The sequence below is a fragment of the Alosa alosa genome, chromosome 16 (assembly GCF_017589495.1).
Source record: "Alosa alosa isolate M-15738 ecotype Scorff River chromosome 16, AALO_Geno_1.1, whole genome shotgun sequence".
NCBI classification, from domain to species: domain Eukaryota; kingdom Metazoa; phylum Chordata; class Actinopteri; order Clupeiformes; family Clupeidae; genus Alosa; species Alosa alosa.
In genome coordinates this window covers 3,805,281-3,827,736 of record NC_063204.1, presented here as the reverse complement: position 1 = coordinate 3,827,736, position 22,456 = coordinate 3,805,281, and the positions used below count along the sequence as shown (strand labels likewise).

General features: G+C 48.2%; 1 protein-coding gene across 1 annotated transcript in view; it reads left to right on the top strand.

The window, feature by feature from the left end:
- The window catches only part of LOC125309833 (E3 ubiquitin-protein ligase HECW1), a 107,988-nt gene that overhangs the window by 41,312 nt on the left and 44,220 nt on the right, over positions 1-22,456 (top strand). Inside the window, exons 8-13 of the mRNA XM_048266956.1 lie at positions 11,229-11,371; positions 12,161-12,261; positions 12,951-13,179; positions 13,273-13,468; positions 13,598-14,660; positions 19,437-19,538. Coding sequence (XP_048122913.1) covers positions 11,229-11,371; positions 12,161-12,261; positions 12,951-13,179; positions 13,273-13,468; positions 13,598-14,660; positions 19,437-19,538 — 1,834 coding nt within the window. The remainder of the gene's footprint in view (positions 1-11,228; positions 11,372-12,160; positions 12,262-12,950; positions 13,180-13,272; positions 13,469-13,597; positions 14,661-19,436; positions 19,539-22,456) is intronic.

The window sequence follows — 22,456 nt, the reverse complement described above, 5'->3', positions numbered from 1 at the left end:
ATGTGGCTTTGCCTTTTGAGTAGAACTTTCGTCAAACACCCTGTTTCTGTGTCCTGTCTGTCGCTCACGTTGTTCTGCAGTCGGACACTCGCATGCAGTTAGGTCAAGCTGTTACAGTCTGCTGCAGAAGATCAGTCAGATAATGTTGGGGGAGCAGGGAAGGGGAGGAATCCCAAGCAGTGATTAAAATGGTCAAAGACTAGAAGCTGCCTCAGCCAGAAAAGGTCAGTGTCTGTCTGCCGCCCAGTCTGGCCCCAGTGTGTGCGAGGTGGAGAGTCTGTCAGAAGCCCTTACCATCAGCGACTGCGACTGGCGAGCAAGTCTCCTGCAGTGCCACTGTTGAACCAACAGCACCGGCGGGTGGTGTCTGTCCAACCCAACCAAACATCACCTCCGTTAGTCAACATCCTCCAGTCTCATAGACACCACCTCCATCCTCCAGTCTCATAGACACCACCTCCGTTAGTTAAGTCTCATAGACACCACGTCCGTTAATGGCAGCCTTACATTGTACGATTTTGGTCTGTTTTCACAGTCGGCGACTAAATTTCCAAAGTCGGACAGAAATCATGGGAGTTGTACTGGAATTGCGGCGCGCTTCCGTCAACTAGATCGTTAAGTGTAAGGTGCCAATCTTAGCGGTTTTAAGTCAGTCGGAGTCAGTCCTTTTCTAGTTTTGCCGTTACGACAATATCAAACATGTTTGATATTATCGCAAGTCTTTCTAGTCGTGGCTCATGCCAATAGTGACGTGAACTATAAAAACCAATAGTGACCTCTCTCCAACACCAAACAGGAAGGGGCAAAGTATAGGCGATAGCTGTAGCCTATAATTATTTGGTATTCTTATAACATTTGTCATTTCTTATACATATTTAGTCGGCTCTTCCACGTGACAGAACAACTCTATATCGGTTAGGGATGTCACGCATGAAACAATGCTGCAGAAACACGAAAATATGACTGAGTTTAGTAGGCTATAATTTTCAGTTCCTGTTTATCTATTGCACGATGGGTAATAATTTAAAGGAATCTTGTTGCAGTCTGGTAAATAGTGACCCTGCAAGATCCCTAGTCATTGCAAAATCATAGTCTGTGACTTAAAACTCTACTACTTGTCTTTAGATGTGAGAGGGTCTGAGACTGTAGTCTTTTCCAAATCTTTGCAAATCTTTCCAAAGTCTGACAGTGTAAGGAGGGCTTAAGTCTCATAGACACCACCTCCATCCTCCAGTCTCATAGACACCACATCCATCCTTCAGTCTCATAGACACCACATCCGTTAGTTAAGTCTCATAGACACCACCTCCATCCTCCAGTCTCATAGACACCACCTCCGTTAGTTAAGTCTCATATAACCCATTCACACTGGTGCCGGAACTTATCGATTCGGCAAAAAGTCTAGGGTGCTTGGTAGTAAATTTGCCGAGACACTCTTCCCCGCCGTTCCGCCTCGGTCTATGTGAAAAGGACAGGCGTTCCGCGATTTTGGTACATAATTTTGCAGGGATTTTGCCAGTGTGTAAGGGCCTATAGACACCACCTCTGTTAGTCAACATCCTCCAGTCTGGGGGGGGGGGTGCTGTGGCACAGCTGGCCAGGTGCCTGTACCATATTTGGGTGCAGGTGGCTGCGTGGACCCGGGCTCAGGTCCAGGTCATTTCCTGATCCCACTCCATCTCTCTCTCACCTTCCTGTCAGTCTCACAATCCTATCTTAATAAAGGCAAAAATAAAGGTTATAATAAAAATACTAAAACATATATATACCTAAAATACAACAACAATAAACATCCTCCAGTCTCAGAGACCTGGATGCAGCAAACCCAAATACCTGAAGAGAGAGAGAGAGAGAGAGAGAGAGAGAGAGAGAGAGAGAGAGAAAACAGGACATGACTTTGTGAAAAGTTTCCCTGAGCGTGACAAGGAGACAGTGAAAGTGATCGATGCGCTGCTCACGCAGAGATGTTTTTGGAGAGTTGTTGTTCCACGCTCTCAGAACGCGATGAGACAGGAGGCTTTATAAGAAGCGCGTCATGTCTGCGTGCTGCGGGTTCTTGGGCTTCAGACGGAACATGAAAGCAGGAAACCGCCCGCTGATGCGGAGCCTCCGACAGTTCTCTCCCTCAGACCCGAGGCGCGCCTTTCATTTCTCAAAATCACACACACACACACACACACACACACACAGACTGTTTCAGACTGCCGATATGGCAGTGTGGTGTTGCTTGTCTTAATGAGCATGTCTTGTGCCCTATTTAGTCTGAGTTTTATCATCACGCCTTTCAAATCAACCCAAACCTCCTACTTGCTGAAGTCATAACCGTGTGCATAGAGGGCTATAGGCAGTGTGTGGACAGTCTACATGGAGCACTTTGTGTTGCAAATGTATTCCCCCCAATCCAGGTGGGGGTCCCCTTTCCATCTCCATGGCGTTGTTCTCTGATTTGGCTTAATGTTTCCACTGGGATACGAGATAGGCATCCACCCCAAGATGCACTTTGTGTTGCAAATGTATTCCCCCAAATCCAGAGATGAAAAACAGGTGAACACTAGCCTAGAGACCAGGTGACTCTTAGAGCAGATGTGGACACTAGTCTGGAGACCAGGTGACTCTTAGAGCAGATGTGGACACTAGTCTGGAGACCAGGTGACTCTTAGAGCAGATGTGGACACTAGTCTGGAGACCAAATGACTCTTAGAGCAGATGTGGACACTGGTCTGGAGACCAGGTGACTCTTAGAGCAGATGTGGACACTACAGTAGTCTGGAGACCAGGTAAATCTTAGAGCAGATGTGAACTCTAGCCTGGAGACAAGGTGACTCTTAGAGCAGATGTGAACACTAGCCTAGAGACCAGGTGACTCTTAGAGCAGATGTGGACACTAGTCTGGAGACCAGATAACTCTTAGAGCAGATGAACACTACAGTAGTCTGGAGACCAAGTGAATCTTAGAGCAGATGTGAACACTAGCCTGGAGACCAGATGACTCTTAGAGCAGATGTGAACACTAGCCTAGAGACCAGATGAATCTTACAGCACATGTGAAAACTAGCCTGGAGACCAGATGACTCTTAGAGCAGATGTGGACACTAGTCTGGAGACCAGATGACTCTCAGAGCAGATATGAACACTACAGTAGTCTGGAGACCAGGTGAATCTTAGAGCAGATGTGGACACTACAGTAGTCTGGATACCAGGTGAATCTTACAGCAGATGTGAACACTACAGTAGTCTGGAGACCAGGTGAATCTTAGAGCAGATGTGGACACTACAGTAGTCTGGATACCAGGTGAATCTTAGAGCAGATGTGGACACTAGCCTGGAGACCAGATGTGAATTCACTCTAGCAGAAACCTCTGGTCATGGCCCCGGCTGTGGCCCCGGCTGTGGCGCGACTGGCTGGGGCACCTGCACCGTACGCCGGTGCTCCTTTCTGGATCCCACCCCGACTCTCTCTCCCACTTGCTTCCTGTCATTCTTCACTGTCTTGTCATAAAAGGCATAAAAAGGCTATACAATAAAAGAAATATACTCAGAAACCTCTGGTTACTGTCACTGTCACACTGATTTTCCGAGCCAATCACATCGGTTTTTCTGGTGTGGGATGGGAAACACTGTTATGTGAGATAGCAGCTCTCCACAGAGTGGGCTGGGATACTCTCTCTGTTGGACTGTCCTCTCCCTCTCTCTGTTGCACTGTCCTCTCTCCCCCCTTTTCTCTCTCTCCCTCTCTCTGTTGCACTGTCCTCTCTCTCTCTCTCTCTCTCTCTCTCTGTTGCACTGTCCTCTCCCTCTCTCCGTTGCACTGTCCTCTCCCTCTCTTTCTCTCCCCCTCTCACTCTCTCTCTGTTGCACTGTCCTCTCCCTCTCTCTCTCTCTCTCTCTCTCTCTCTGTTGCACAGTTCTCTCCCTCTCTCTCTCTCTCTCTGTCTGTCTTCCTGTTTATGGATGTGTTTGTATGCTTGTTTCTCTGTGTTTGGGGGTTGCCCTTGCGAATGCATTGTTAAATGAGCTGTCCTACTCTCTCACACACTCTATTGTGTGTGTGTGTGTGTGTGTGTGTGTGTGTGTGTGTGTGTGTGTGTGTGTGTGTGTGTGCACAGATGAGTAGGTGTTACCGGGGTTGTCCCCGCCATTAGAGTACTCCTAGCCTGACAGTACGGCTGCGTTGTCACAGCCTGTTTTGTAGCAGAATCTCCAGACACCTGTGTCAGCTCTCCCCAAACCACCCCCCCACACCCCTCTGGCTGACTGAGCAGCAGACAAATGGATGTCACGCACGCACACGCACATGCTCTCGCACACACACACACACAGACACATACACAAACACACACACACACAATTTCCCATCTGTGATTCCTGTTCCCCAAGGTGTTTGTGTGTGTGTGTGTGTGTTTGTGTGTGTGTGTGTATCTGAATGTGTGTGTCTAATTAACTCGTGGATGACTTTTCATATTAATGCCTGAGTAACTGAAGGACACAATCCCACTTCCTCAGCATTGGGACGGGGCAAATGTGTCAAAATGCACCGCAATGTTGTGCATAATAGTGTGGTCACATGACTTGCTTTTGCATTATTCAGCATTAGAGACAGCACACCATATCTGATGTACAGTATGCTATGTTTTGCTAATTCAAATCACCCTCAATATGACATCCCCAACTCACACACACACACACACACACACACACACACACACACACACACACTTGGATGAGGTGTATAGTGATCATACTAGAAATAGTGGAAATGTTAGGGAAATGTTAACTCATTGAGTGCCAAAAACATAATATTACATTTTTCCTTCCCATGCATTGAGTGCCAAAAACGTAATATTACGTTTTTAGCTTTTTTTTTTAAATTACGAAACTAGACACTCTAACACACCTTATATGTGATTTTGGGAACTCTGTGATGAATGGAAATGAAATATATGACGATCGAAAACTCATGAAAACGCACAATCTGGACATTTTATCTGGACATTTTATCATAACTCTTTTGCCGCTTTGGGTCAAATCAGTGACGCATCCACGTCAGCTCAAAACCAGGACATTTTCGCTGATCACTTCCCGTAAAGTTTACAGGCAAAAAACTAGCCACTGTTTAGTTTGTTATTTCTCAGGAACAGAGGAGTGTAGAAATACACGGTTTGCACCCACTGAGAGCTTAAAGTCTCACCTTTCAAACGAGCCATTGTATGTGTTCATAGCTATAACACAGAATATGCTGTGGCTGTACAAAAATCATCAACAATGGTCTAGATTGCTGGCACTCTAGGACAAAGCTTCCGAAAACAGCTTGGCATTCAAGGAGTTAAGGCAAGGGATCTCTCAAAAGAGAGGAATGACATTGTGAGAGATGGAAATGAGAACTAGCAGGAAAGGGATAGCTACTAGCGTGTGCGTGTGTGTGTGTGAGTGTGTGTGTTGGGGGGGGAGGTCTCCTTTCCATCTCCATGGCTGTGTTCATGTGATTTGGCTTAATGTTTCTACGGCAATACGAGATAGGCATCCACCCCAAGATGGAAGGACCTCTTGGAAGTGTGGAGTGTGATTTCTATGACAACCATATCATGTGAGCTCTCTGATTGGTAGACTCACATTCCAGGGAACCCTACAGAATCTATCTCTGCTATGCTATGTTTGTTCTCTCTCTTTCACCCTAAGGTTGTCACAATATCAACATTTCATTTGTCAAACCTCCCGTTCATTCAATTCCCATTCAATTTGTGAAATTGTTTATGAAATCAATATCATATATCGATTATCATGACAAAAAATACCACAATAGCGATATTATCGTGATATCTATAGCAATCATTAAAAGGAGAAAGCAATCACTTAAAATATAAGTTAATTTCATTTACTCTCTCTCTCTCTCTCTGTATTTCTCTCTCTCTCCTCTCTTTCTCTCTCTCTCTCCTTCTCCCACTCTCTCTTTCTCTCTCTCTTTCACTCTCTCTCTCTGTATCTCTCTCTCTCCTTCTCTCTCTCACTCTCTCTCTCTCTCCTCTCTCCCTCCTTCTCTCCCCTTCATTTCTGTTGGCATTTGTATGTCTTCTGCTCTGCATGTCTATTGATTCCCAGTGACCTGGTCAGCTGTGGGAGCAGCATGGCCTTCTGTGACCACACACACACACACAGACACACACATTGTCATGTCCCCTCCTAAAGAGCATAGTGATGATTTACTGAGAACAGATTCACACTCGTGACCATTCCTGATGAGGTATCATGATGTCATTTCCCCTCCTAAAGAGCATAGTGATGATTTGCTGAGAACAGATTCAGACTTATTTGGCCAGAGCTGAATGAATCCTGATCATTGCCACCGATGATCCTCATCTCGTTACCATGGTAATTCTGATCCTCATCTCAATACCATGGTAATTCTGTCCTCCCTCCTCCTCCAGCAGGGGCACGTGGGTTCAATATGGCCGCCCGTTCACAGCTCGCGTGCGGACAGTGCGATTACTAATGTGCAGTGCCGAGCAGAGTGACCAACAGAGTCTAACAGCGATGCCTCATCGTTGTCGTCCACTCTAGTGCGTAAGGGGTGCAGGCGACGCCTCAGTGGTGTGTGTGTGTATGCTGTGATGCCTCGCCCAAAAATGGCATATTTCTGACCTTATCCACAGAGCTTGTTTGTTTGTTTTCACACAGGCTTACAAACACCCTCATGTGAGATCATCTCAGTCATCTACTCGGCCCCTACTAGTGTGACTCTAAAAACATGAGCGTGACATCTAATTGGTTAGACCGTGGAAGGGTTCAAAGGTCAGGGAGTTTGGAATCTGGTCATTTCTGCGCTGTCAACACAGTGGTTTTTACACTGAGAGCACAGTGGTGATGAATGGTGTGTCTGGTGTGTATTACTGTGTAATGAAATATCCAGTGATGATTGTTTTGGTGAGGAGTCGTGTCTTGCTTTAACATGGTGTCTGTTTTGGTGAGGAGCCGAGTCTTGCTTTAACATGGTATCTGTTTTGGTGAGGAGCCGTGTCTTGCTTTAACATGGTGTCTGTTTTGGTGAGGAGCCGTGTCTTGCTTTAACATGGTGTCTGTTTTGGTGAGGAGCCGTGTCTTGCTTTAACATGGTGTCTGTTTTGGTGTGTGGAGTCGTGTCCAAAGACAAACCCCATAACTGCACACACCCTGGTAAAGTCCCTTTGATTCTGTTTTCAAACAGAATACATCTCTCTGTCCACAGCAGGCCTGTGCTTGTGTCATGCTCCTTGAATCCCGTTAGCTACAGACCTGTGCTCCGAATCAGAAATTGTCTTTTCTCTCCGACGACATGCTATGCTTCAACAAACACTACAAAATAGCAAAGGGAAGTGAAAGAGCCGCAGCAGCTTGGGAATCCTTCATCCGTAAACATTCATAATGTAATGATGTGGTCCCGTCCCCTGTAGAGAGCTAGTGTTTATTTCCTTGGTTGTCGTAGTGACAGGGGTGGGTGGAGAAATGTCCAGCAAATGACCACCAGTCAGGTCTTGACCTCTTGACCTCTCCCCTGGTAAAGATTGCCTGTCTGGCTCGACCATGTTTCACTGAGTTCCATGGAGCTCTACCCAGTCTGGCATGTTTGTTACACCTGTTTGTTGCACCTTTGTGACTACCATGGTGTGGTGGTGGTAGTGTAGCGGTTAAGGAGCTGGGCTAGCGTGGTGGTAGTGTAGTGGTTAAGGAGCTGGGCTAGCGTGGTGTGGTGGTGGTAGTGTAGTGGTTAAGGGAGCTGGCTGGCGGGTGGTGTGGTAGTGTAGTAGTGGCTGGGCTAGCGTGGTGGTAGTGTAGTGGTTCAGGAGGGACTAGCTTGGTGTGGTGGTGGTAGTGTAGTGGTTAAGGAGCTGGGCTAGCGTGGTGGTAGTGTAGTGGTTCAGGAGTGGGACTAGCTTGGTGTGGTGGTGGTAGTGTAGTGGTTAAGGAGCTGGGCTAGCGTGCAGTAGCCTGAAAGTTGTGGGTTCAATTCCTAGCTTCCACCATTGTGCCCTTGAGCAAGGCACTTAACCCCAAGTTGCTCCTAAGACAATGGCCCTTGTGATATAATATGAGACAAATGTCAGACACTTTGGACAACCGTGTCTGATAAATAAATACATGATTCACTTTGGACAACCGTGTCTGATAAATAAAATAAATACATGATTCACTTTGGACAACCGTGTCTGATAAATAAATACATGGTTACACTAAGTCAAATTCCTCAAAGTGTTTTTGGTGAGAAAAAAAGAATTTGCAATAAAACACAATTCTGATTGTGGTTCTGATTCTGAATCTTTACAAATGTATGTTTATGTTCATCAGGCTGTAATGGCATCGGCAGAATTTCCTTTGTATAATCTTTGTACAATGATAGATAACATTTCCAACTGTTCTAACATGAATATGAAGCATCTAAGTAGCGAGAAGATATAGTTTCCCCATTGCATCTGTACGGTGAAGCCTTTTTCAAAACTCCTCTTCACTGTCTCTCCTGGCTGCCTGGACAGACCCTGCAGTCTCCTCAAATGGCTGCAGGCCAGTAGGCTGCAGTGTGTAGCTCCGGATTGAACAGAGATAATGCAGGAAGCAGCAACGAGTCCCACCAGGCAGGAGGAGGAAGCAGCTATCAGCGAGGCGTTTGGAAGGTTCCGGGTCTCCCAGAGAGCTGCGAATGGGTCTCAGAAAGCGACAGCATCTCCACAGATTTGACCACAGCTGCTAAATGATAGCCATCTCATTCATCTGATGATATCCAGTAGGGCAGCTAGGCCTGAGCAGAGAGGAGGGGGTCGGGAGGCTATGAATGAATGCATCGCTAATGAGGGCAAGGGATTCTCTCTCACTTCCTCTCTCTCTCTCACTCCCTCTCTCTCTCTCACTTCCTCTCTCTCTTTCTCACTCTCTCTCTCTCACTTCCTCTCTCTCTCTCCCCCCCTCTCTCTCCTCCCTCTCTCTTTCTCTCTCTCTCCCCCTCTCTCTCTTTCTGCCTTTCTCTCTCTCCCCCTTTCCCTCCCCCTCTCCCTTTCCTTCTCTCTGTCTTTCTCTCCCTCTCTTTCTCTCTCTCCCCCTTTCCCTCCCCCTCTCCCTCTCTCTTTCTCTGACATGTTCCTTCTCTTTTCTCTCTTTCCCCCCCCTCACACTTCCCCTCCTCCGCAAAGGACCATAAATGGGGCTCTTCAACTAATTTTCAATTAAAAGCCGTCGCTAAGCATCACAAAGCAGTGGGGTGGAGAGGCCAACTGTGGGGAGGAAATGGCTCTCAGCTGTGAGCTGTGCTGATTGAGTATGCTGGGGGGAGTGGCTAGGCTCGCTAACTGAACGAGATAAAGAGAGGAGTTTCAGTGGTGTGTGGAAGGCCCGCTAACTAAACGAGATAAAGAGAGGAGTTTCAGGGGTGTGTGGAAGGCCCGCTAACTAAACGAGATAAAGAGAGGAGTTTCAGGGGTGTGTGGAAGCCCATGGGATAACTAAGGGTTTCAGGGGTGTGTGGAATAAAGAGAGAGGAGTTTCAGGGGTGTGTGGAAGGCCCGCTAACTAAACGAGATAAAGAGAGGAGTTTCAGGGGTGTGTGGAAGGCCCGCTAACTAAACGAGATAGAAGAGATGGCGTAGGCACTGTTTAGTCAGGAGTTTCAGGGGGGTATGGAAGGCCCGCTAACTAAACGAGATAAAGAGAGGAGATACGGAGAAGAGGCTGCGTGGTCTCTCTTCTCCTCTCTGCTGTGGTCACAGCGGTGACTCACCTCCGCTTGGTGGACTGCAGCTGACACTTGATCGGTGAGGTCGGGGCAGTAGCACACAGCACACGCCGCAGTTAATACAGTTTCACTGTCAAGGTGCACCAGGTCACCTTGCCACACACACACACACACACACACACACATATACTGTACACACACACACATAGACACATTTACACACACACACACACACACACACACACACACACACACACACACACAAACGTCACTGTGCACACACACACACACACACACACACACAAAACGAACGTGTGCACAAACACACACACACACGCATATCCTATTTCCCGCCTTATGTGACTGTTTTTAGCCCCTCAGCAAATCTCCTCTGTCCCTCCACTCTTGTGTACCACCCTGGCGTCTAACAGTATCACATGCTGCCGGTGACTTTGATTCCAAATATGGTATATGATGCTGACCAGGTCTGGGCCTGTGCTGGATCTGTAGGAGAGTCGGTCGATATCTGAACTCCCACAACAACCCTAAAGTGAGTCTTCTGAGCTCCCTGTGTGGAGGGGGATGCTTTTTCTGTTTCCTTTACGCTTGTGTCCAATGTATTCCTCTCATCTCCACCCATCCTTGGCACAGAGCACGGGGCTTTAAGCACCTTGGAGAGCGCTGTATCTCTCCTGGCAGACCGAGCACCTTCAGCACCATGGACAGCTGCAGAGTGTGAGAGAGAGAGAGAGAGAGAGAGAGAGAGAGAGAGAGAGACGGGTCTGGAATCCGCAGTCCACTACGCCAGACACACGGCTCGTCTAGTTTGCATTCTCTGCATAGATCCTGGTTGTAATCCTGCAATAGGGAGAGTTCTACTGAAGAGGCTGCTTTCTCAGGCAGACCGTCTGCTGGGATCCTCCTGTGTATTTTGGCTGGTCAGAGAACAAACACAAACACATTTGTGAGCAGAGTAAACAATTGCTCTAATCATGCTGATTGTTATGTCTGGGCATTAAAATCTTTCCAGATAAGATCTGTAAAATGCCCATTCTAGTAAGTGGGAAGCACAAAACCTCATGTAGAGCTCTTGGTCATTCCTGTTCTCTGAGTAACTTTACATGAATGTGCCCACGACATGCATACATGTAAGTTCAGGAATTGCACAAGGTTTGTATTTGATCATCTCCCTATCTTTGTTTGTTTCTGGTATAAACACTTCTCTTGTAATGGAGCATTTGTTATATGTAGGAGTGGTGTGCCTAACTAACAACTGAACTGAATTAACACAGACATGTCACTCAGATGTTATATGTAGGAGCGGTGTGAACTGAATTAACACAGACATGTCACTCAGATGTTATATGTAGGAGCGGTGTGAACTGAATTAACACAGACATGTCACTCAGATGTTATATATGAAATAGAACTGAATTAACACAGACATGTCACTCAGATGTTATATGTAGGAGCGGTGTGAACTGAATTAACACAGACATGTCACTCAGATCTTACTTTCCTCTGGCCCCTCCCTCAGCGTTTCAACTTTGTGTCGCTGCCCACGGACGTGCTGGAGATCGAGGTGAAGGACAAGTTTGCCAAGAGTCGGCCAATCATCAAGCGTTTCCTGGGCAAGCTGTGTGTGCCCGTGCAGAGACTGCTGGAGAAGCACGCCATCGGGTAGGTCGCCATGGAGACCATCCCAGAGCAACAACCTGACGTCACTCAGATGACTAAGAGGACTGAATCAGTTCTGATGATTCTTCTGACATCACTCAGATGACTAAGAGGACTGAATCAGTTCTGATGATTCTTCTGACGTCACTCAGATGACTAAGAGGACTGAATCAGTTCTGATGATTCTTCTGACGTCACTCAGATGACTAAGAGGACTGAATCAGTTCTGATGATTCTTCTGACGTCACTCAGATGACTAACAGGACTGAATGAGTTCTGATGATTCTTCTGAGTTTTTTCTTATTTCTGTAAGAACTGAACTTCACTCTTTCCATATGAAGCTGGTGTATGTTAACAAGGGTGTAAATTATAAGACATGGCTCTGGGTCCGCTGTGGATGCTGTACTCATGTGTCTCACGTGTCATAGGTATTGTGCAATGGCTATTGGGATTGCCATCTTTCGCCAGTTCTTTCCACCTTCTCGAACCTGCAAGGGGGTTTTGTAACATAGGAAATCAAAAGAGTTATGTTTTTGTGATGATTTAGTGATATGTTGGATGCTGCCATTGACACTTGAAAATTCTACAGTGTGTGAATTCTACTGTATGTTATCTGCAGTGTGACTTCTACTGTATGTTATCTGCAGTGTGACTTCTACTGTATGTTATCTGCAGTGTGAGAATTCTACTGTATGTTATCTACAGTGTGTGAAAGAGGAGCTCACAGAGGTGAATGAGATTCATTGGGACGTCTCTCCCTCTCCCTCTCTCTCTCTCTCTCTCTCTTTCCAGGGATCGAGTGGTGAGTTACAACTTGGGTCGCCGGCTGCCTACAGACCACGTCAGTGGACAGCTGCAGTTCCGCTTTGAGATAACATCCTCTATCCACCCAGGTAATCTCAATAAAGCGATAACATCCTCTATCCACCCAGGTAATCAAAGCGATAACATCCTCTATCCACGCAGGTATCTAAATAAAGCGATAACATCCTCTATCCACCCACGTAATCTCAATAAAGCGATAACATCCTCTATCCACCCAGGTAATCTCAATAAAGCGATAACATCCTCTATCCACTCAGGTAATCTCAATAAAGCGATAACATCCTCTATCCACCCAGGTAATCTCAATAAAGATAACATCCTCTATCCACCAAGGTAATTTCAATAAAGATAACATCCTCTATCCATCCAGGTAATCTCAAAAAAGATAACATCCTCTATCCACGCAGGTATCTAAATAAAGCGATAACGCATCACTGTCTCTGTTCTGGAGTCAATGTCCCCATTGTGTCTCCTGCAAATATAGAATATCAGCTCAAAAGAGCAGAGCCTCTGACAAAGAGCAATTTATCACTATGTTGAGTCATCCTCTAAAATTGCTGAGTGTTAATTGCTAAATATAACATTTTTTAATAAAACATGCTGCATTGTGCTCAATAAGGTCCTCAGATGTCCCATGGGAATCAAGTTGTGTTTCTCAGACTGGCGTGTCTTGTGGCAGCTGTCCTGCACTGCGGCCTTGTTGGGGACACATCCTGTCCTGACTCTGACTGACAGATTGCCCCTTTTACTCTGACAGATGACGAGGAGGCGTCGCTCTGTGCCGAGCCCGAGTGTCCCGTCGTCCCTGACAGCAGGCAGGCCGAGGACAACCAGGAGGGAGACCCGGTCGTCATCGCTAACGACGACGAGAACCAGTCGGTGGACGATGCGGCGAGCCTGGGGCCAGACATGCCTGACCTGCCGGAGGACGGGGCTCCGGATGGGACAACGGAGCTGGTGAAGGACGAAGAGGAGGAGGAGGAAGAGGAGGAGGTGGGGGAGGAGGAAGAGGGGGGGGAGGAGGATGGGGAGAGCCTCCCGCAAGCCTCCAGTCCCACAGCTGCGGAGCCTCACCCCAGCCTTGACGGCGAGCCCGAGGAGGAGGCCCCGGAAGTGGGCATTGAGCGCCAGGAGGAGGCCCCGGAAGTGGGCATTGAGCGCCAGGAGGGTGGGGCTGACGGAGAGGAGAGTGGGGCAGCGGAGGAGGACATCACCTCAACACTACAGACAGAGGAGGAGGAGCAGGAGCCAGCGACCGAGGAAGGGGCAGCAGAGGCAAGAGAGGAGGATGAGGAGGAGGAGGAGGGGCAGATGGAGGAGGAGGAGGGGCAGATGGAGGAGGAGGGGCAAATGGAGGGAGAGCGTGAAGAGCGTGGTGCCAGCCCTGCTGATGGGGTTGAGGAGCGGGAGGAGCAGGAGGTGGGGGAGGAGGTGGGGGAGGAGGCGGAGGCTGCAGGGGGGAAGGAGGCGGAGAGTGGCGAGAGCTCCCGACCACAGGTGGACGGCGAGGCCGAGGTGGACGGCGAGTCCCGGTGCCTGCGCATGCGTGCCGTCCTCAAGCGCAAGAACCGGCCGTGCTCGCTGCCCGTGTCCGAGCTGGAGACGGTGATCGCGTCGTCGTGCGGCGAACCCGAGACGCCCCGCTCACACTACATCCGCATCCACCAGCTCCTCCACAGCCTGCCCTCTGCCCACCAGCTGCACCGCAGCCAGGACGACGAGGACGACGACGAGGGCGAGGACGAGGGCGAGGGCCACGGAGCGCTGCTGGACACAGAGACGTCTGAGGACACCACGCTCAAGCCCGTGGAGGCCAAGAGGCGAGGGGAGGAGGCCGGCAGGGTGGACGACGAAGACGAGGAGGAGGAGGAAGAGGGCTCGGAGACGCAGTCGCCCTCCACAGTCCCAGCATGCCCTGGGCCGTGCTGCAGACGGACGCTCCCGCGCAGCCTGTCCATCGAGCGCCTGTCCGAACTCAACCAGCTCCTGGAGGGCGACGGGACGCCCGACTCCCTCGTCCGCCTGGACAGCGCAGGGGGCGAGGGAGGGAGGGGCCCGAGGGAGAGTGAGTGCGAGCTGTGCGACAACTCCTGCTATAGCACTTCCTGTTACAGCACTTCCTGTTACAGCACTTCCTGCTACAGCAACTCGACGGGCTACGAGGGCCACCCGCGGGTCTGCAGCCACACGCGCCTCTCCTCGGTGGACAGCGCGCGGCTCTCGGAGAGCACCGTCTTCTCCTCGCAGGAGGACGAGGAGGACGAGGAGGAGAACAGCGCCTTCGAGTCGGCGCCAGACTCCGTCCAGAGCCCCGACGGGCGGGAAGGGGGGGGCGGAGAGAGGAGGCGGGCCGAGAGGGCGGGGTCAAGCCAGTGGGAGGACGAGACGATGCAGCACAGCGGGGGACACCGATGCCGCAGAGAGAGGGACGAGTCCCCGGTCGCCGGACCTAGTGGCCGCGCCTCAGGTGAGCTCCAATACCTGTGCTGATTCAGTGTGGTCGTGCCCCAGGTGAGCTCCAACACCTGTGCTGATTCAGTGAGCTCCAACACCTGTGCTGATTCAGTGTGGTCCACACATGTAGGAGTGTCAGTGTCAGATGTTTTGGATGATGTGGTGTTGTTACATGTGGTCAGGAAGGGACTACCCGTTGCAATCACTTGTTGCTGCGTCCACTTGCAGCTCATAGAAAGCTTTAATTAGCACATACTGTAACAGTCAAGCACATGGACACAATCCTCATTCTAGCTTATAGAGTTTAGAGAATGGAGATCCCAGCGGGGGCAGCCGTGGCCTACTGGTTAGCGCTTCGGACTTGTTACCGACCGGTTCGAACCCCGACCAGTAGGAACGGCTGAAGTGCCCTTGACATGTTTGCTGAGTGTGTTTCACTAATTCACGGATTGGGATAAATGCAGAGACCAAATTTCTCTCACGGGATCAAAAGAGTATTTATACTTATACTTATACTTATACTTACTTACTTACTCACAGTGCATAGTGCATGAACCTCCATAGTTTAGCTTTCCTCCGTGTGCCTCCATCGCCCACACAATGACCTGCAGGGTTGGGAGCGAACGGGTCCGGCTGAAGGGTGGGTGGGTAACTGACCGGCTCGCGCGTCCCTGTCTGATGATGAATAATCGAGTGACCCGGAGCGGAGCGCCATGGGGGCGGCGCAGGGTGACGGAGACGGCTCTGACAACCAATTAGAGCCCGGCATACACACACACACACACACACACACACACACACACACACACACACACACACACACAGCATGGAGGAGATGCTTATTTCTGCCACTTGATGGTTGTCAATGCTAGTCACTAATTGCTATGCCACACACACACACACACACGGCATGGAGGAGATGCTTATTTCTGCCACTTGATGGTTGTCAATGCTAGTCACTAATTGCTGTGCCACACACACACACAAGCGCACACACACATACACACACACACACACAGACACACATGCACACGGCACACACACACACACACACACACAAACACACGCACACACACACACGTGCATACAAACACACACACACACACGTACAGACAGAAACATGCATAAACACACTCATACACACTTGCTCTCTCTCACTCACACACACACACACACACACACACATGGCATGGAGGAGATCCTTATTTCTGCCACTTGATGGTTGTCAATGCTAGTTACTAATTGCTATGCCACACACACACACAGACAGACACACACATGCATACACACACACACACACGCGCACACACATACATACACACGCACACGCACACGCACACACACACACACACAGGCACAGGCACATGCACACACACACACACACGTTCATACACACACACATACATACACATGCATACACACACACACACACAGACAAAAACATGCATACTGTACACACACTCATACACACTTGTTTCTCTCACTTACAATAATAATAATAATAATAACGCATGGAGGAGATGCTTATTTCTGCCACTTAATGGTTGTCAATACTAGTACACACACACACACACACGTTCATACACACACACATACATACACATGCATACACACACACACACACAGACAAAAACATGCATACTGTACACACACTCATACACACTTGCTCTCTCTCTCTCTCACTTACACACACACACACACGGCATGGAGGAGATGCTTATTTCTGCCACTTAATGGTTGTCAATACTAGTCACTAATTGCTATGCCACACACACACACACAGACACACACATGCGCGCACACACACACAAACACACACACCTACACATTCACATTTCCACACACACACTACTAAGCCTGAGGTTTGTCAGTTGGAGCAGGGTGGCATTGTGGGAGCTGAAGTATGGGAAACAGCGCCTGCTCTCGAGGAGTCGTCCTCTTGGACAGCCGGTCCATTGTGTCATCGACTGCCCCATTACCGGCCTCTACAGCCAGAGGTCATAGGTCATGACCCCCAAAGGTCATGTTGGTTTTGTGTATGTCCGATCACAGGCATTGTGTGTTTATGGTGCCATTGTTACAAAGGACTGTTATGTGAAGCAATTAAGGCTGGCTTGCTTCTCTTAATAGCTGCTTTAGTGGAAGGACATGCTGTGGAATAACTTATGAAAGCTTTTCTTATACACAGCAAGGGGCAATTGAGGAAAAGTCTCCTGTTTTTCAAGTTTGATGTGGGGAAATGATTCTGCTCCAAAGGGGATCAAACACAACATATCATGGGAAGATTTAGATACGAGGCTTATGTGAGGTAGTCTTGTTCATTCAGTTTGGTTTGAGGGCTCGACAGCGTTGATGTCTTTTATCTTAAACACACACACACACACACACACACACACACACTTACACGTCTTTTGTCGGTGCTATCTCAGCCATTCCAACAGTGTCTTATGATGCGTGTTTACCCCCAGTTATGTAGGTCAAAAAATACAGCTACAGAAAAATGACTAATTTGTCCTCCTAATTTGTCATCCTGATTTAGGTTTCAGCCAAAACCTCAAACTGTTGTACCCTGGAAATTCAGAGTTTTCGCGAGAGCACAATGGAATTGTCTCTGCGAGAAACTCTGGCAAAGAGCAATGATGCACGTTACTTTTACCCAACATTCCGGGAAACCAGCTAAACTGATGAAGACAGCGCTGCAACGTTGGAGGACAGTACACACACTTGCGTCGAAGTCCGAAATAATTCAGAGTAAACATGGTCTAGTGTTATCCAATTGCGTGCAGTGAGATTTTTAAATGCATGCTTGTTGCCGCCCCTCGAGTTGGGCCATTACATTGTTCTTTGCCAGACCCTTAATCTTTCTAGATTATCAGGGTCTGGATTTTCCAGGCTAAAACTGTTGGGCATTGTTAAAAAATGATACACTGAACCCATATTAAATGTGTTCTCATATACACTTCAGTAAGAACCCATATTAAATGTGTTCTCATATACACCCATATTAAATGTGTTCTCATATACACTTCAGTAAGAACCCATATTAAATGTGTTCTCATATACACTTCAGTAAGAACCCCAATCTGCCATCAGTGAAGTAGGTGCTGAGTTGAGGAGACATAAACGGTAGAGTGGGGTGATAGAGTGGGGTGTGTGGAGTGGCGTGATAGAGTGGGGTGTGCGGAGTGGGGTGATGGGGTGATGGAGTGGGGTGATGGAGTCGAGTGCTGTATCAGCTCAGCAGGCTGACACTCTTATCTCTCTCTGGTCTAGCGGAGCTTTACACGGTGGAGTGGGGGGGTGGTCTCGTGGAGCTGCGGAGCTGAGGATCAGGTGGACGACTGATGCACCTCTTCAGGGTCTGAGTTACGATAACACATAAACCTGTCAGCGCTCCGGCGACATACAGCAGTGCTGATGCTGACCGCAACTGATGGCCTCACTGCCTCTTGGAGCAAGAAGCCCTCCACACACACATAGAGCCAAGCTTTCCTTGAAGTGCTAGACAACATATTTGTCTAATTGACTGATTGATGTGAATTAACAGATGTGTTTCATTGATATGAAAACAGGCACAAGGAATCATTGCTTTCCTGTCACATTGGGCTGTGTTTTTCTTTTCACTCGACCGCAAGCACTTTGGTTTGGTTTTAGTCTTTGGTTGCACCGAGTGTGTGGTATTGTTAAAATGTGAGCGTATTTACAGGAAGTGTTAAAATGTGAGCGCATTTGTAGAAAGTGTTAGAATGTGAGTGCATTTGTAGGAAGTGTTTTGGAGGTAAGCAGCATAGCGCTATAGCTACAGTAGCTAGCTGTGCAGCGTCTCCCAACTCCATGTGGAGCGTTTGTTTACTTTCCATGCTGTCGGAGAGGAGAGGAGAGGAGAGAGGAGGAGATCCAAAAATAGCACTGCATCATCAGAGTTCCCCCGCGCAGCGTGCATGCACTCTGCAAAGGCAACCGCATCTTTCCTCACACTTGATTTAGTTTTCCATTTCTCCAGTGGGCTACAGGCTGATCAGCTCATTACCCCTACCCCCTCCTCTCCCAGCTTTACCCCTCAACCCTGCTCCCCCCTTCAGCAGCAGATCCTGCCTCCCATTTCTCTCACATCAGCCATTTTGTTTCCTTGCCTGAATTAATCTCATTACAGTCTCATTTGCCAGCCCTCATTATAAAGGCAGAGACAATTGCAGTGGGTTAGACAAGCAATGCTAAATGCTACAGTGCTAAATGCTGAGGTGCAGTCATCATCTGAAAGCCATATCATAATTCATGTCACAGCCATATCATGCTTTATGTCACAGCCATATCATGCCCATATCATGCTTTATGTCACAGCCCTATCATGCTTTATGTCACAGCCATATCATAATTCATGTCCATATCATGCTTTATGTCACAGCCATATCATAATTCATGTCCATATCATGCCCATATCATGCTTTATGTCACAGCCATATCATAATTCATGTCACAGCCATATCATGCTTTATGTCACAGCCATATCATAATTCATGTCACAGCCATATCATGCTTTATGTCACAGCCCTATCATAATTCATGTCACAGCCATATCATGCTTTATGTCACAGCCATATCATAATTCATGTCACAGCCCTATCATAATTCATGTCACAGACTTATCATGCTTTATGTCACAGCCATATCATAATTCATGTCACAGCCATATCATAATTCATGTCACAGCCTTATCATGCTTTATGTCACAGCCATATCATAATTCATGTCACAGCCTTGCATTGTTTTGTTTCTCTCACTGTTGTAGGCAATAGGCCTCCACTGTGCAGTCACCACCCAGTCGCAGTGTTGCCTGCTCTGTGGCCTGACCTCCAGCACTGCCCAGCTATCGATGAACCGTTACCGCCAAGTAAGCTTTTCCACAGCCACATCCATCCTCATCTGACACACTCAAGCTCAGTGTCTCAGTCTGTGTGTGTGTGTCTGTGTGTGTCTGTGTGTTTGTAAGCGATGGAGGACATGTGTTTGTGTACTGTGCATATGAATATTGCAGTATTCATTTGTGTATGTGTGTGTGTGGGGGGTGTAGTATGCATGTTCTATGTTTGTGCATAAGTCTGTACATGCCAAGACTACAGGTGTAGTCTGTGTATGTTTACCTGTGTGTGTGTGTGTGTGTGTGTGTGTGTGTGTGTGTGTGTGCATATCCCACTTCATAATCGAGTGTGAACCCCATGCGGCCTTTCTGTTCCTCCAGGAGCGCACATGTGTGTCCACTTTGCTTCACACCACACCGATGTGGACGCCTCATCCAAAACGTTCACTCCATCCCATCATCATTTCATTGTTAGTCATCGACCTCACTTCCTCTCCCACATCACCTGCTCAGCCCCCCCCCCTGCCATGCACAGCTCTGTTGGATGGGTTAGATGGGTTGGCTGGTGAGAGCAGCCATGATGAGTGTGGCAGTGTTAGATGGGTAGGCTAGTGAGAGCAGCCATGATGAGTGTGGCAGTGTTAGATGGGCTGGTTAGTGAGCGCAGCCATGATGAGTGTGGTAGTGTTAGATGGGCTGGTTAGTGAGAGCAGCCATGATGAGTGTGGCAGTGTTAGATGGGCTGGTTAGTGAGAGCAGCCATGATGAGTGTGGCAGTGTTAGATGGGCTGGTCGAGGCCTACAGGCTGTTTTTCTCCCCCTGGTGTGATCCCCATCGAGTGCTTCCGAGGCGCTGGAGCACTTGAAGCTCCCTCTGTGCGTAATTGAGTTCTGCACTCGCTCGCTGAGAAACACAGGAGGTGCGGATCCATCGCTCGAATGTCAGTGGGAGAACCCCCCCCATCATCACAGTTGTCATAGCAACGGGCCGTTGACAGGCAGAGTATGGACATGAATCTCTATTTATATCTGTCATGTTGAGGCCCGTGGGGAGGCGGGAGGACTGCAGCTCCCAGGGGTATCCCATGAGCCCCTGGGTGAAAACGCAAGCCGTGAATCTGAAAGGCCAAACGCGAGGACACCCTCATGAAAGGACCTTCAGTAAAGACCACTTGCAGAGTGGCAGAACATCAATCACTTCATTATCCTGTACAATGACCTCTATGGAAGAGATATTGTGTGTACTGTTGCTATTAAAACTTTTAAATATATTTACTTACTAAATAGTACTCATCTCATATAAGCTTTCCATAGAGATATTGACACTTTTATATTACACAACATTTATTCCTTTAACTGACGCCTTTGTCTGAAGCAAGTTAACAAACAATAAAGAGCAATCAGTGTGAATGAGACAGTGATGTAACAGATACTACCTGGCATAAGATATAGAATGACAGTTCAGAGTCCAGTTAAGTCAATGGATGTCAATAAGAGGTATAGACAGGAAAGAGACAGGTCATGTTAAGTGCAAGTTAAGTGTGTTAGCTTGTTAGTGGTGAAAGAGGAGCTCTTCCTGGAAGAGCTGGCTGGCTCTGATAGCAGCTAGTAGCGCTATGTTGCCCTGTTAGGGATGAGAGTAGTTTAGACTGCTGAGCGGGAGTGCCAGGCGACGCTCTGAGAGGGAGCACTGCAGTTGAGCGGTAGCATATTCCTTCATGAGAGCATTTAGTAAGAGGGTGCGGAACTGGAGATCACTGTGTAGGCCAGCAGTAGTGATTTCCATTAGATGAGGGTGGCTACAGGGAGCCAGTAGAGCTTGATGAGGAATGGAGTAACGTGCTCTTTTGGGCTGACCAGAAACACCACTGGATCTGGATCATCTGCAAGGGTTTCGTTGTTTACTGTGCACTGTCCCAGGAGAGGCCAGTGAGACAGGCGTTACAGTTGAGGCGCAATATAACCACGTTCTGTACCAGGAGTTGGGTAGCATATTGAGTTGACAACTTAGTGTATATACTCTTTTGATCCCGTGAGGGAAATAATGCATATCCAAAACCATGCCTCTATCTACTGAGGTTAGGCTCTCCGAGGTGTTGGGCTCCTGTCTCTAAACTGTGAGGTGAAGATGCTAACGATGCTGTCTGATTGCATGAAGCATGAAGCATTCCTACTGATGTACGCGTTGATCTGTGATTGGCAGAGTGAATACATGTACACTCTGCTTGATTGCTGTTGGTTTTAGTCATGTTATGATGTGGCACAGTATCGGCAGTGCTCAGGAAATGAGTGGGTACTGAGGACTGGACCAATTGGTGAGAACTGAGGACTGGGCCAATTGGTGGGTACTGAGGACTGGTGCAATGTCACAGCAGTGGGGCGGTGGGGTGGGTCTTGCTGAGCTGTGGGTTTCACAGTGAAATGGGCACCCATTCAATCCGGCTTAAAATAGCCAACCAACCCCCTCCCCCTCCCTATAAATCTGCTCAGCAGGGAGTTTTCAGCCAAAGAGATTCGGCTGGATGCTGCATAAAGAGTTGGAGAGGGAGAATGAAACTCCCCCCCCATTAGAAATGCTTCACAGAACAGCTCCCCTAAGAGAACCCCCCATTAGAAATGCTTCACAGAACAGCTCCCCTAAGAGAACCCTTACAGTATAGCTCCCCTAAGAGAACTCTCCCTCCCCCCGTTAGAAATGCTTTACAGTACAGCTCCCCAAGAGAACCCCCCCATTTAGAAATGCTTTACAGTACAGCATCCTAAAGACTGGCGCTGCTTGCTGCCTCGAATGTGGCTGCTCTTGATAATGTAATCTCGCATCAGGAAAATCGTTTGGGTGATTTCCCTGAGGGATTGCTTCAGTGTTACACCCCCTCTAATGTGAATTCCAGATGAGGAATTAATGTGTGGTATCCCTTTCTGTCCACTTGTGTTATTCACAGCTCTGCTAT